General features: G+C 40.9%; 1 protein-coding gene across 1 annotated transcript in view; it reads right to left on the bottom strand.

The window, feature by feature from the left end:
- Positions 1–1,146: 1,146 nt before the first annotated feature.
- Positions 1,147–16,385, bottom strand: part of LOC124595665 (discoidin domain-containing receptor tyrosine kinase B-like) — a 412,183-nt gene continuing 396,944 nt past the window's right edge. The window contains exons 16-17 of the mRNA XM_047134513.1: positions 8,407–8,556; positions 1,147–3,549 (exon numbers count right to left, since the gene is read on the bottom strand). Of these exons, the coding sequence (XP_046990469.1) occupies positions 3,400–3,549; positions 8,407–8,556 (300 nt within the window). The 3' untranslated portion in view covers positions 1,147–3,399. The remainder of the gene's footprint in view (positions 3,550–8,406; positions 8,557–16,385) is intronic.

Raw genomic sequence — 16,385 nt, 5'->3', positions numbered from 1 at the left:
ATTCGTATTCTGCTGATACAAGCCGAGTGTGGAAATGTAAAGCTTACTGAAACTAATAGACACCGGGAGTCATGAGCTGATGATTCTGACTAGATGTCTTTTCAGTATGTGCTCCATGATTTCTGAGGACTTTGTGGCAGGCGTTAAAGAGATCTCAAAGCTAGGGTCCTGCTCCTTCTTAATGAGCAGCTGAACAGAGCCGAGAGGGAACGTCGGTATTTTCCTTATCATCACGGACGTCTTCCATTTCTTCGAAAATATTGTCTACCCAGCCACTCACTTTTACACCATCGATGGTAAACGCATTATGTATATTCCGAATACTACTCAAGCTAAAACATACCTTGCGAGACTGAACATTTATAGACGTACTATTTTAGGTTAATTAACTTGTAGCCATTATTTATATATATACCACACTGAATACAACATACTAGGTGGCCTAAAAAAGAAAAGAGACAGAGAGAGAGAGATAGAGCTTTCCATGGCGGCATTTTTGACTTCATTCACACACTTTCACTAACTTACCTTATTGTAATAAGTAGCTCCTCAGCAGAAGATACAGCAGCTCGAAAATTTGTGTTCTGTTTTATGAGAGTAGATGATATTAGTTGATCCAAAATATAGATACTATATGGACTCATTCTACAGAATTAACTGAAAATTCGTGTTGAGACACCTCACAAGAAATCACGGCCGAGCTATGTTTGATATTTGTGGGATTATACGGGTGCATACAATACTACTTGTTTTCCAGTTTTTTTAACTTTAAATAATAATTAGTCGCAATGACGTCCTCTTCAGAAGAGCTCATAAATGCCACTGAAACTGAAAGGAAAACGTAATTCATGCTATATGCTCGTTTGTCGTATGGCGAATGGTATCGTGTACCTTATTGCATATCTTCACCATCCCAGTGGAAACAGGAGTGAGTAGCTTCATGCGATCCTTTCTGTAATGTGTCGTATCTCATATCTTATCGTCTCGGCTTTCTTGTTTCTATAGTTCACTTGTTTCATGAAGTGAAACAGAAATGTATGAATTGTGTACCACAGAACAGACAATAACCGATAACGAAAATTATCTTTATTATTATTCGTGCTTGCTTCATAAAAGATGTACACGAACAGTTCACGCAATAGCAATTTAAGCAACTTGGTAACTCAAAAGAAGTAGAGTAGGGTGGAATGTGTGGGGGGAAAAAAGTCAAATAATGTCTTGTTTATCATTTATATATAAAAGTCTGCACAATTCTGACATGTGTTCACAGGTTTTCACGATAGAAAATATCACAATACAACTTCCAACAGACAGACTTCTGTTACATGCTCGCTAACCTACTGACTCCTTGCACTACACCATTTTGCTACAAGGACTCTATTTTATATCAAGCACACATTAGGGATACAAAAATAAGCAGAACATTAGTGCAGTGATAAATAATTTCTGCTACTGCTGATCAACTTTCAACTGAATTCGTAAATTAAAATTTTACTTACTGATCAATAAGAGTTTGATGGTAACAACTTTCATTAATACTGCTTACAATAAATACTTGTCTAACTCACGTAGTTTCATTTATAAAAATCTATGTTAAGAAAAGATAATCTACATTTCTGGCTTAAGTTTCCGTAAGGAAACTTTCATTTCCTCATATGCTGATTATTTAGTTTTAACTAGAGCTCATAACTCCGTATAGCTCACACACCTACTGATGTCGTTGTTACTGTGGTTTACGTGCAGTCTTCAACACTTCACAACAACAACTAGTTCATAGAAACAAATTTTAGTTTACACTGATGACAATCGACGTGCAGTAACATAAAGTACATGCTTAGCCCTACTTGTGCGGAAATATATTTAAAAACGTTTAAAAATCATTGAATCGACACACTGAATTGAAATACTCTTCACATTACACATTGAACGTTTTTAAAAGTAGAGTTACTTCGAGACAACGAGACTGCTTTTTTGTAGAAAGTTTTTCGTCGGAATGTGGAAAGAAAGTAGTGGAAAACGATTCGCGAAGTGAGAAGTCAGCATTTGACATTGTTTCATCAAAGATGATACAATCAGTGTAACTGCGTAAGCCATCTACAAAAGTAAACACTGATTCAACATGCTCAGTAGTTTTTAATTCCTTCGACATCCGTAGAGAGTGTTATTCGTTTATCTAGGCTATGCATTAATGCCCAGTTCTTAACTTTTTATTTTAATAACCCATCGTGAAAGCGTAAGGGAAGCTACGTGCGCAGGAAATAGTACCTTTGGCATTTCCTTTTGCTTGAGGAACCACATATTTCATTATTACGTCGAAAATAGCCGATTGAAATAAGTAACATTGGATACACACGTCAGAAGACGTGATATAGTAAATTACGCCAAGTACAATTACAAAAATAAGACGAGACGTATTAGAAAAATCTTCATAAAAATTTGTGAGGTTATTACAGGATAAATAGGTTATCTCAGCGGAAGAAATTCTTGCTCTACTTGTCAGCTTTAGAATTAGCACTATCACAAGATCACTTCGGCGAAATGAGGTAGAAGGAGAAGGTACAGAGTGAAGGATTAGGTTAAAGAAGCCTCTGATTGTCCCGCAAAATTTGTACAGCACTACTCTGCAATCAACTGTATGTACAATGGTATCCACTGAGTTGCAAAATCATTTATATTCGTTGCTACTCATTACGTGGGGTGCTATAGGTATGATTCACTATATTAAAAGCGTTGATGATTTTACGTTATTCTGTTTACTTGTGCCGGGTTACTTCTGGATGCATTTATTCGCCTGGACTCTTTTCAGAAAGTTTGTAACATTGCATTTACCAAAATAGCACACAAAATACGTCTTTATCTGAATAGCACGGTCGTTGAATGTCGTAACGCACACGTCACTTATTCAGATATCTGGAAGCACTAGCCACAAACGTGAACTGTGGTAAACAACGACTTTGTCACTTATGAATTATAGGATTGATAGGGATATGTTACACATCGGAGCCTCTGCCACAACATACAAATCGATCTAAAAATTTAGTCTAATGTCTATCACTCAAACATAAAACAGAACACTCTTCACACCCGTATGCCTAAGACTGCAATGTTATTAAATTGTTAGAACTTCCATCACAGGAATTGCTCTATCGCCTCGCAAAATCTGTAGCAAAACATCACCTTTTCATTTTGGCATTAGACCAGGCGTTGAATGCGACATTTTCAGTTCTGTTCGTGGAATGAATGTAGAAATAATTTCCTGGGATCGGAGAACTTTTGAACGCTTGGTTTCATATCAGTCAAACATCATTAAGAGCTTCAAATCAAACTAAGCCAGCCATAGACACAATGGCTGAACAAAGTGTCAGCTACCAGCAGTCAGTAATCGACGGAAATGGGCCATCACTCTCCAGGTCTGTACCCAGCATTCTTCAGTCTTAAGAAGGCGTGCAGTTCCTTGAATGTGGGCCGAACGTCCTCATCCCTCTTCCAGCAATCGCACATCAGATCGTAGATTTCCGCAGGACACAAGTTTGGTTTCGGCAGCAGAACCTTGAACAGTTATTAGAAACCATTACAAAGTATCTCACACATTATTATAGAAAATCAGTGAAACTATGCATGGTAGAGATTAAGAGAAAAGCGATTGCACGGTACATAATAAACTATGTTGAAAAGTTCAAATGATAGGAAAGAAATGCATTATACTTGTGGCTGGTAATATGGACATAGGGAATCAAAATATCAGTGACGTCATCGTAAATGATTTGATCGTGTGGATATGTGCTGACCATTTAATCAATGCCAAGGCCACATTGTAATAATGGTGTTTCCATAAGATTCATCCACTTTTACAGGAGCATGTCGTCTATGTGAATAGGAGTAGAAACTTTGCTGTACTCATCGTACATAATTGACGCTACTTCTGAGTTGATGCTTCGTGTTGTTGCTGCTAGGTGTCTCCCTGGTGCAACTAGCTTGCGAGCTTGTGCGTTCCTTGCTCACTGAGGCAATTTACACAGCAGCTACGTACCACGGTTCAGCCACAGAATACAGAATATACAAAGTGGAAACTCAGATGAAGTGAATGTGACAAAATTCAGTGCTCATGCGAAAAGTCTGCCATACTGTGGCCGAGGTGACAGCTGTATTTGAAGCCAAAGGCAAACGGATTAATTTTATTAATTTTGCGTTTTACCCGCTGGTCTCACCTACAAGTAAATAGTTGTTTAACGTACTATAAAAGCTAGGAACATATAATGACGAGTATTAAGAGAGAAGGCCGCACACGAAAGCAAACAGCGATTCAAAAGAGGCACCTGACAGAAATACATGAAGAAAATGAGTTTTCCGACTTTCTTGCTGTAAACAGTTGAAGCTCATTAAACTGTAAAAATTACTGCATGCAAACGAAGCAAACCTACATCAACGCCTGTGGTTAGTTTTCCGGTATTGCTTTAAAAAGTTAAAAAAGACTTGTTTCACATATGCGTGTCTTCTTCGCTCCTGTATATGATATCTCTCATTCGATCCGGAGGATATTAATAGGCACATAAAACTGACTTCTTTTGTGGCTTATAGTGTCATATCACAGCATGATGATGAAGTACACACTTTTTTCGTTATGGGTTACAGTTATTGTAAAACTTAATTTCCGGGTGCTCCATAGCATAAAATTTGAAAGGTTGGCACTGGAAAATGTGATCGTTGGCTGCTTTTACGTGTGGTTCGTTTTAAGTACACATTGCTGTACACTAAATGTCGCTAATATATTCAAACTGTTTCTAAAGTTGGAAGGAAAGCCAATCTCACTCAGAATCGAAAAATTAGAAGGTAAAATATTCTATTTGAACGCGCTGCCTGAGTGCGCCACGTACTGCTAGCATGCAGCTCACAAGGAGACGGTGCTTACTCGTCATACCGATTTCGTCCAAATTCATAATATATATGCAGGGTCTTACCAAAAATGAAAGGGACAGAAGAGGGAGTTCCAGGTGGCAAGGCGTTTAAAGGAAAATAGCATTTATTGGAGCAGCAAGGGGAGAGATAAGCTATCTTTGTTAACACTGCTTGAAGGAGCGCTTAGCGTAATGGAAAGACTGCAGGACGGTAAACCTAGGGTTACAGTTTCCAGTCCGACTTTCAAAATTATCATCTCATACTTTTAGTTTTTACATTACTTACGCAGCAAAATAAACAGAAATAATGATTAATGTAATCTATTTATTAATACTTTTACAAAAGGCATGAACAGGAAAGCCATACAAAAAATAGGGATTGTATATAATTTTCCAGGAAGCGTTTATAAGCTATATACGACAACTCCGTACATAAAAGTAGATTCTTTCATTATTTTACAGTTAATGGAGCAAAACAGTCGTGAATAGTTCGTAGAAACAAATGCACATTTCTCAAACTAATGACAGTGATTTATTGTAGTATATTTTTCTGGAAGAAGATGATGATGATTCGACGCCAACAGTTACTGAATGGAAAATCTGAACGCATTTGACATTCAGTACAAAGTTGGGCAAAATCTTTTTTACGAACTTATTAGTCGTCATTTATTAAACGAATCTGAATCACCTATTACGTAATATGTTAGTATGATTCATATTACGTAAGAACTTGGAATGATCTTAAAGGTCTGGTACTAATTCAGCATATTTGCCTATATTAAATTTTAATTGGGTTAGTGGCTCCATTCTAAGTAATGCCTATGCATTAATTTCCGGTTGAAAATTTGAATGAAAATTCTAGCAATGATGCATACCCTGAAACTCTTGCAGATTATTCAATAACAGTTGTTTCTATTGAAAGTGAAATCGACTTATTAGTTCACAGTCCTAGAAAAGAAAAATTAAGAGGTAAATTAAAAGTTCAGCAAGTAAAGAACCGATATATTCAAAGCAAAGTAGCTTCATTGTCATCTGGAGCTAAAAGCAGTGGTATTTCACAGCTTGTTCATGTTAACACGAACAGTAATTAATGTAAAAGATCCATGATAAACTTTGAACAAAAGATTTATCTCACCTTGTTTCAGTAGCGTTTCCTTTCTTAAAAGTTTTCATTTAGCCAAGGTAGATTAGATCTGTTTCGTAGGAATGTCCGTTTAGAGCCGTGGAAGTAAACAGCTATCGTTTCGCTTTTATTCGGTTTCAATATGGCATCGAGCACAACGCGTGGCTTCGTGCAAATCATAGGAACACACCTTAGCTTTCATTTCTGTATTCTGTACTTCAGCCCAGAGAGTCTCCACTTGGCTTCCAGTCTTTTAAGCTGTTTTACGACACGACAAAAGATATCGCGACAGGAATCACGTATATGGATATCCAGAGTGAATTTTCACTTCTTCAGTGGTGTGTGCGCTGATAGGAAATTTCCTGCCAGATTTAAATTGTGTGCTATACCGGGATCTGAACCCGGGACCTTTGACATTCCCGTGCAAGAGCTGTACAAACGGAGCTACCAGAGCACGAGTCACGACGCGCCGAAGGAGTTGAGGCACTGGCAGAAATAAACTATTCCCAACCCCCCCCCCCCCCCTTCAAGACTGGGTAAACTGCGAGGGGCTGCATGGCAACAGCATTGTAAACAGCTCCAGCGAAGCTCATGGAAGTATGGAAGGAGTTTGACGGTTGTCAGCATAATTGAAAACTTGTGAATCTTTAATGTAAGCTCTGTATCTTAATTGTAATTATAAAGAAGTGTGCCCAGATAGTATGTTCAAACATATAAAAGATATACCCTTCCAAAATCCAAAGGTTCTTTAGAACAATAAAAATTTTGTAGTGCTCCAGTTAAGACAAAATTTATCGCTTGTTTCTACACATACAATCTTACAAAATACGCTGCACTTTCTTGAAATATCTGTGCATTATTTCAATTTTCTAACAGGATTGAAAGTAGTGGAACCACTGCATTTGGGATGTGATTTAAAAGTTGCTGACGAGAACAATGCACAGAAGAAAGGGAAAAAATTTAAGATCTGTTAGATGAAGATCCTGTTGGCCTTAGGAAAGGTAAAGGTAGCAGAGAAGTAGTTCTGAGGTTGCGATTTATTATGGAAGCAAGACTGAAGAAAAATCAAGACATGTTCATAGATTTGTCGACCTAGAAAAAGCATCCGACAATGTAGTACGGTTGTTAGAAATTCTGAGAATAATAGCGGTAAACTGTAGGGAAAGGCAGGTGAAACGCAGTATCCACAAGAGCCAAGAGGGAACAGTAAGAAGGAAGACCACGAACGAAATGGTCAGATTAAAAAGAGTGTAAAACAAGTATACAGTCATTCGACCCTACCGCTCAGTGTATACATCGAAGAAGCAAAGATTGAAATAACAGAAAGTCTGAAGATTGGGATTGAAATTCAGGGTGAAAGGATATCAGTGTTAAGATTCATAGATACTATTGCTTTCCTCAGTGAAAGTGAAGAAGTATTACAGGATCTGTTGAAGACAATTAACAATCTGCTTAGTGCAGAAAATGGATTGAGAGTAAATCAAAGAAAGACCAAAGTAACGAGAAGCGGTGGAAATGACAACATTGAGACCCTTAAAAGCAGGACTGCGGATCACGAAGTAGAAGAAGTTAAGGTATTCTGCTACCTAGGAAGCAAAGTACCCCATGACCGACGGAGCAAGGACATACAAAGCGGACTAACAATGGCAAAGTGGGCATTCCCGGCTAAGAGAACACAACTAGTATCCAACATAGGCCGTAATTTGAGGAAGAAATATGTTTGGTGAAACATGGGCCGTGGGAAAACCAGAACGTAAGATAGTCGAAGCATTTGAGATGTGGCATTGAAAAATCGGTTAGAATGGTAAGATAAGAATGAGAAGGTTCTGAACAGTATTGGCGAGGATAGGAATGTATGGAAAACATTGACAAGAAGAAGGGATAGAATGATGCGACATCTATTAGGACACCAGGTAATAATTTCCATGCCATTAGTGGAAGCTGTATGAGTGTAAATACTGTAGAGAAAGACAGATATTGGAATACATTCAACTAAGTAATTGAGGACGTATGTTATAAACTTTACTCTAAGATAAAAAGGTTGGTACGGGAGATGAAATCGCAGCGGTCAGTCAGAAGACTGATTACTGGGTACAAAATGATGTCAAGTGTTGCTTTTCTGACACCTTACAGTTTCTTACGCATTTGTTACACAATCCCATAGTCACTCTTTCCTGTTTTCATCTTCATCAAACGTGTGATCTAAACTGATATTGCAATTGGAAAGCTTGCAGAAGCTCTCATTAACTGTTTACTGACGTCAATTGTACGTTAACTGCTGATATAGTAAAACAAAGACTTCAGGGTACCCGCCTATGCTCAGGTAACGGAATAGAAGTTGGCTGTAAGGGGTAAGGTGTACCTAAGGGAATCATGAGAGAAACGTACCTGTAGCTCCCCGCCGTAGTACATGTGTTCGGCATTCTGGATGACCTCCTCGTTGGACAGGTGCTGGAAGGGCCGCTCACCAGCCAGACTCAGGATCTCCCAGAGCGTCACACCGAAAGACCACACGCTGCTCGCTGGCGTGTAGCGATCCTGAAGTGAAAGTATTCACAAAACATCAACTTTCTGGAATATAATAACGCGGATCTTTTACTCTGAAGCACAAGTGCGACTGAAACGATGAAAGTACATCGCTACTCGTGTTGTGCGTTCATGTATGATGTTAAATTCTGTTAATAATTGTGGTTTACCGATTTTACTTCCAGGATATAAGAGTGTTGTCTGAGTCAAGTTCATAGGAGCAACGCAAGCAGATACATCCAAGGGTTTTTACTTTCATAAAATATGAATTAATAGCAATTGTACTGTGTAACTTATGAACCTGCTCGCTCGTTTCTTTGATTGTTGTGTACATCATGATAAGAGGTTTTCTCTAATCTGGCACTGCTATAAAGGGCATTCCCGGCCAGGAGAAGTGTATTAGTATCAAAAGTAAGCTTAATTTGAGGAAGAAATTGCTGAGAACGAACATTTGGTGCATCGGATTCTATAATGCTTACACACTGGAAAGTCAAGGAAACTGGTACACCTGCCTAAAGTCATGTAGGGTCTCCTCGAGCTAGCAGAACTGCCGCAGCACGAGGTGGCATGAACTCGAAGTAGTGCTGGAGGGAACTGACATCAAATCCGTAAGAGTACGAGGGGGTGGAGATCTCTTCTGAACAGCACGTTGCAAGGCATCCCAGATATCCTCAAGAACGTTCATATCTGGGAAGTTTGGTGGGCAATGGAAATGTTTAAATTCAGAAGAGCTACTTGGAGTCACTCTGTAGCAATTATCCTGCTGGAATTAATCAAGTCCGTCGGAATGCACAATGGACTTGATGAATGCACGTTATCAGACAGGATGCTTACGTACATGTCATCTGTCAGAGTCGTATCTAGACGTATCAGGGGTCCCATATCACTCCAACCACGTACGCCCCACACCATAATAGAGCCTTCACCAGCTTCAGCAGTCTCCTGCCGACATCCAGGATCCACGGACTCATGAGGTTGTCTCCAAACCCCTTCACGTCCATCCACTCGATCAATTATAAACGAGATTCGTCTGACCAGGCAACGTGTTTCCAGTCATCAACAGTCCAATCTCGGTGTTGATGGGCCCAGACGAGGCGTAAAGCTTTGTGATGTGCAGTCATCAATGGTACACGAGTGGGCCTTCGGCCCTGAAGCCCATATCGATGATGGCCCAGCATTGATATATGCACCAAGTTGCGGAAGTGTTACACCTTTGACACGCTGAAGGATTTCATTCAGTCATCGTTGGTCCCGTTCTTGCAGGATCTTTTTCCGGCCGCAGCGATGTCGGAGATTTGATGTATTACCGGATTCCTGGTGTTTACGGTACACTCCTTAAATGATTGTACGGGAAAATCCCCAGTTTATGGCTACCTCGCTGAGGCTGTGTCCCATCGCTTGTGCGCCGACTATAACACCACGTTCTAACTCACTTAAATCTTGAGGAGCTGCCATTGTAGCAGCAGTAACCTATCTAACAAATGCGCCAGACACTTGTTGGCTTATACGAGAGTTGGAACTTTGATAGTGGGAACTATTTATTTACAGCTCGTACAAAATAGAGACGTGTTTCAACGTTTTACTGACCTTCAAAGTAGTTACTAGCATTTTGTACAACCCGTTGCCAGCGATGTGGAAGCCGTAGGATACTCTTAGCAGTGCCAGTATGTTGACACTTCGAGGGGCGCGGTCTATTGCCCGACAAATTTGTAGCAATTCTGAAGCGAATGCCGTGAAATGTTTCCTTCAGTTTAGAAATCGAGTTGAACTCACGACGGCTTAAATCAGGGGAGCGCAGTAGGTGGTATAGCACATAGCATTCCCAACAGTCAAACAAATCAGTAACAGCTTGCTCTGCACGTGCTTGAACATTGTGCTGCAAAATGATGGTCAGGTCCTGGAGAAACTGTCACCACTTCTGTCTCTGTGGTGTCCATTTTTGGAACACAATCTACGACCAGCTTAGAGACAGAAGTGATGATAGTTTCTGCAGGACCTGACCATCATTTTGCAGGATAATGTTCAAGCATGTACAGTGCAAGCTGTTACTGATTTGTTTCGCTGATGGGACTGCTAAGTGCTATACCACCTACTGCACTCCCCTGACTTAAGCCCTTGTGAGTTCAACTTGATTTATAAACTGAAAGAAACACTTGACGGCATTCGCTTCAGAACTGCTACAAAATGGTCGGGCAATAGACAGCGCTGCTCGAACTATCAACACAACTGGTACTACTAAGAGTATCCTACAACTTCTACATCGCTGGCAACGGGTTATACACAACGCTGGTGACTACTTTGAAGCCCAGTAAAATTTTGAAACACGTATCTATTTTGTACGAGCTGTAAATAAATAGTTGCCACTATTAAAGTTCCAACCCTCGTATACAGACGTTGCCTACCGCAGCTGCGTATTCGGCATGTTTACGTATCTCTGTGAGAAAACCGAACTGAAGAGACTCGAAGCTTTCGAGATCTGGTACTACAGAAGAATGTTGAAAATTGGGTGGACAGATACATTAAGAAATGAGGAGGAATATATGGAAAATACAGTGCCTAGTGTTCAGGACATGCGAGGACGACTTAAGATACAGAACGTTTCCTACCGTTCCCGTTGTTTACCAATATCCGATGCAGATAAACGTGATAATTCACCGCATGATGCAACAGCTTACAAATGCGATACAAGTAGTAGCAGCAAACGGCGAAAAAAATGACTTCTTTGTGCTTCCGACTCGGTTTCGCCTGAAAGGCCTTAATACTAAATACACTGCTGTGCTAAACATAAGAACGAAGGTAACATTTGTTCCATTTCTTCACCAACGCAGTTGACAACTGCTGTACAATCGCCGAGGTGAGTAATCACTTGCTGCAGTACGTGTGCCGCACGTTCTGGGTGGGATGTAAATCGGGGAAGGGCAGGCCAGTCCCCTCGCCGAATACGCTTTATTTCCAACAGCTCCTCCGCTCACGCTATTCGATGTCGTCACGAATTGTCATCTATGAAACTAAAGCCAGGGCCGAATGCAAGATTTGGAGATAAGTACGCGGATGCAATTGCAACCGCATTTAACAGGACTGCTCGGCACTCAATATCACTCTCCACTATAGCACGGCGAATGTGGGTGGCTGTTCTATTTGCACAGCGACCCGTACGTTGTGTTCCGTTGACACCTGCACATCGCGGACACCGTTTTCTGCGGTGCCAAGAGCACAGAGACTTGAGGAGTGTGGTCGCAAGCTCGTGAGCTGATTCAGTTTGAGTAGTGATGCTGGACGAGAGAGCAGAGCACGTAATCCACCCAGAAACATTGTCGAAAGTTGTGGTTTTGATTGTCGAGGCGTTATGGTGCCAGGAGGGATAATGTCGCCTGGTCGTACTGACCTCCATAACTTTGAATATTGTACACTCACTGCTCACTGTTATTTCCAAGCTGTACTCCTTTCCCATGGGCGTATTTTCAGGTATTTATTCGCCTCCGACTTCTTTTTTGTTGCTGTCAAGGCGTGATCGCACCGATATGAGCAGGTAGAGGAGCAATTGGATGGAGCGGATATCAGTTGAATGGACTGCTATGCCCGTTCCCCTAACTTAAATGTCGTCGAGTAGGTATAGGATGGGGTGGAGAGACGTCCTGAAGCATCAATGACCGTCGAATAATTGTAAACCTTGCTGTTTGAGGAATGGAACGCCCTAACGCCCTACCACAAGACGACTAACCTCGTGGCCAGCAAGGGAGCACGTCGCACGGCAATCACTGTTCTATCTTTTGTAATGTCCAACGGACCTTCATTAATCGCGCACTTCTTTCTATGTATGGTCCAAGTTTTATCGGGCTGTGTTACCTGGCACTGGCAAATCTTGCAAAACTTACTTTCCCCCATAGGTTTTGCACATTAGTATAGTTTTGTGAGCGTTTTGGATCTCGCAATCATGAGGGTCTTCCGGCAGCTCTCGTGCGGTGCGGAAATTGTGTGGCCTCTGGGATGAATGTGCTGTTTTCATAGGGCGTGTGGAGAGTTAAGAGATTACGAAAATGCGTTCCCGTGTGCAGGCGCAGATTTCGGATTGAATTCCGGATTTTTCTGGGCGAGAGTTTACTTAAAGTTGGCGTGCTCGTGTCCGACAAGCACACTCATTGCATCAGACGGTGTAACTAGTAGGAAGGTGAGCAGTTGTGTTTTAGTGAAAGAGACTCAAAAAACGATATTTGCCACCGGCGAGATTTAAAAGTGGTATTCTTCTCCTGCTTTGTTGTGATGATTATCTCTGGGGGTTACTGGTAGCCGATTGAAGGTGGTATAGCCGTGAACATATTTCAGTCCAGTGGTCGTATCTCGGAATCTTTTTCCGAATGTAATTGGATAGTTATGGAGATTTAATTTATTGCTTTTGTAGTTGCGATAAGTTTAAACCAGTCTCGCCGATCAAAGCGCGGATGGCCGGGGTTATTTGGAACGACTGGTAATGTCGGAGAGCGGAGAATAAACCCGAGTTGGCTAATAAACGCTCCCGATTAAATCCACGGAGCAGTACGCCCGTTATCTGTCTCGCGCGCTGCACACCACGTAGAGTGTATCGATTCTGGCCGCGGCTGCGAGTGTTACTTTGCCCAACGCTACAGAAGCTCCGAGGCATGGATGAAATGAAAACTTCAAAAGTTGCAAATGTATCTGTGATTTGTGCCTCTGTAGGCGATAAATACGGCTATAAAAGCATGTAGCTGCCGCCTCTTGTCACTGTCGCTATCTCTCTCTTCTTCGTTGTCAATTTCATTGACCTCGTCTCTCATTATCACTGGCTCTCACCCACTTCCACTTTCTCCTTCTCTTCATTCCTCTCTCACTGACACTATCTCCTTCACTCTGTTCCTAGCAGTGTTCTGTCACTGTTAACTACGTTCCAGTGCTACTTCGTCCCTCTTTTTTCTCACACTGCCTATGTCTCCTTCGCTATTTCTGTATCACAATCACTTTCTACCAGAATTTATTACTTTTTCGTCTCTTTCCCACTACTACTGTCTCTTTCTCTCTCAATATAAAAAAACGAATTTTTTCTTACGCCGAAATTTTTCAGAAAATTGTAAAGACACTGACGAACGTAAAATGAGGCAGTTGGTACTCACTCTTTAGCTAGTGTTTACAAGAGTTTATTCCCCTTTTTTGTGTTCCGGCAGTGCATTTTTTCGCTGGTTCCCTCCTTTTCCCTGCTTCGGCAGGGCATGTCTCTCATAAGAAGAAAACTGTATGCGCAGGTAAAATTTGACAGTTTACTTACATGAAACTGAAATAACGCAAAATTAATTCTACATCTCAGATCGGATTTTACAGGCATAAAAAATTTCCAAGTTTCATTACTACCACACGAGGTTTCTGTAACCTGTCTGATGCTAAAGGATACACTTTGCAGAACATTTCTCCGTGCTAAGCCTCTTTATAAACAACGTTTTGGGCTCAAACCGGATTTTATGTACAGGTAGGGTAACTTAGAAGAACCATTGTATCTCGGAAACGGATAAAAATATCAAAAAATTTCAAGTTTTGTCGAAGTCAGGGTCTTACGAAAATATCATAAAAACTTCAGCCATTTGCTGTGCACAGTGCACAGTCGTCTTCGAAGCCGCTGAACGGTTTTGGTACCCAGAAACCATGTTTTTTATGGTGTATCTCTCTAACAAATAAATATTTTTGAAATACGGAATATGGCATTTCTATACAAATGCCTAGAGAATATACTGTTATAATTGGAGTAAAGTGCTGCCATTTGTTGTTTAGATACCGTCTGCTGACGGGTAAAAATGGTGAATAACGCTTTTTTCAGGTGTGCCCAGGAACTGCCCATGAATTGAATGGTGCTTCCATAATCCCGGTAAGGCGCGCAATATACCACATTTAATGTAAAAAGACCCAGTCGATTTGCTGTGGTCGCCTAAGCTGCAGGGAGTGTGTAATATTCAAACCTTAACCGTATACTACAAGATAGTTACACTACGATGATACTTGTTCTGGGTATACATGTGGTCCCTTGGCCAAAGGCTATCCAAAAGACTTGACCCTAACTTTGTTTCATCAACAGAACTCTAGATATAAGTCCCGGAAAAATACCGTTACTATGCGCAACGCTTTTGGAACGTATTGGTGGGGCATGCTGTCGCAAGCTTACCGATGGCGATAAAAACAGCTTTAAAAGGATGCAAGTGCAGAACTACTTACAAACTACGCTCTTTCACACAATATAGCGACCGTGAAAGAAGATAAAAATGTCAAAATCTTATCACTCTTTCTCGTCATTTTAATATTAAAAAAATAACTGCTGTGATCAGTGTATTTCTAAAAAACACATTGCTTTGACACACGTGACAGTTTTGTGTGGAGGTGGACGGATGGAAAACAGTTGTGTAGCTACATCATTTTATGTCTGCCTTCATTGCCTGTGGAGGTAAAGGGAGAAACGAGACACGTTTACGCACGGAGCACGTTTTCGCAGAGCACTTTTCTCGGAAACTTTTCTCACTCGAGCACTACCGGCCACAGAAGATTTGCACTGCCATCTACTGAGGGCTCCCGCAAACTTCAGGGGACCAGTTGATATAACGTCTTAAGGCGAAGAATACATGTGTTTTTGTGCAAGGTGAGAAAAATTCTGTTACACAAATATCTAAGCTCCTTGGAACAGAAAACAGATAAACACATTTTCGGTTTACAGGAGATTATTCTCCTTCTCAGACCAGATCTAAGTAATTCGAAAGCACGAAAGATGCTGCCGTAGTTCCGAAAGTAATTCAAATGTGACCATGGGTCATGTTTACGCAGTTCTGTTGTGGCACGTTTACGCACTATTTTGCAATGCCGCCCAAACTGATACTCCAGTCAAGAAATCTTCAAAACAACAGGAGTTGGAAACTCCAGTCTAAACAAATCTAAGCCACAGGAGAAAACTGGATATTTGTGGTAAGGTCTTACGGGACCAAACTGCTGAGGTCATCGGTCCCTAAGCTTACACACTACTTAATCTAACATAAACTAACTTAAGCTAAGGACAACACACACACCCATGAACGAAGAAGGACTCGAACATCTGACGGAGGGAATCGTGCGAACCGTGACAAGGCGCCTTGGACCGCTAGCTACCCGTAAGGCTAAGCCACAGGAGAACAAAAGGTAGAAATTCTAAAAAGCTGTTTGAACCTCATGAATCTCTAGCAGAAAGAATTAATGCTGTGAGAGCAAAGAGTGATAAGTTCAAGAAATTGATAAAAGCAAGAATAAGGAAAAGCATGCGTAGCCCAACTTGTGATGTCAGTGTTGGTGTTCTTCCCAGTGGCAGGTCCTCTCATTCTAACACTCTATGCTGTCCTGTCTTCTGCCACCCTCTTCAAGTGTGCCGTTTATCATCTTGCATCTCTTTCTTCCTCTTAATCCCTTCTCGCGAACTAATCCTTCCGAAGCGTCTCAACGAATGTCTCATTCAGTTCGTCTTGCTTGTGTAACTGGTCACAGCATTTACTGCTTCAAATGTTACAACCAGTCAAAAAGAAATGAAGAGCGGGTACTCTTGCAATTCGGACAGTCACGTTGACTAGGCCTTCCATCAACATTCAAACATTTAAGTAGGCCATATGAACACGATAAATCTTACTAGAATTTTTTTTTTAATTCCGAAAAGAAATCCGAGCAAATGTGCTCCGGTCTCCCCTAAAGAATGCAAATACTTTTATAACCTCAACGTGGATGTTTTTTATTCACTGACGGAAAGATACCGCAACACCAATAATTGACTAATGTAGACTCATAAAATTTTTGGAATACATTTGTCTAAGTAACACATTTAAGTGATTAAA

This window comes from Schistocerca americana, chromosome 1, assembly GCF_021461395.2.
Source record: "Schistocerca americana isolate TAMUIC-IGC-003095 chromosome 1, iqSchAmer2.1, whole genome shotgun sequence".
Classification (NCBI taxonomy): Eukaryota; Metazoa; Arthropoda; class Insecta; order Orthoptera; family Acrididae; genus Schistocerca; species Schistocerca americana.
Note: the sequence above shows the minus strand (reverse complement) of the source record. Positions and strands in the feature narration are given on the sequence as shown.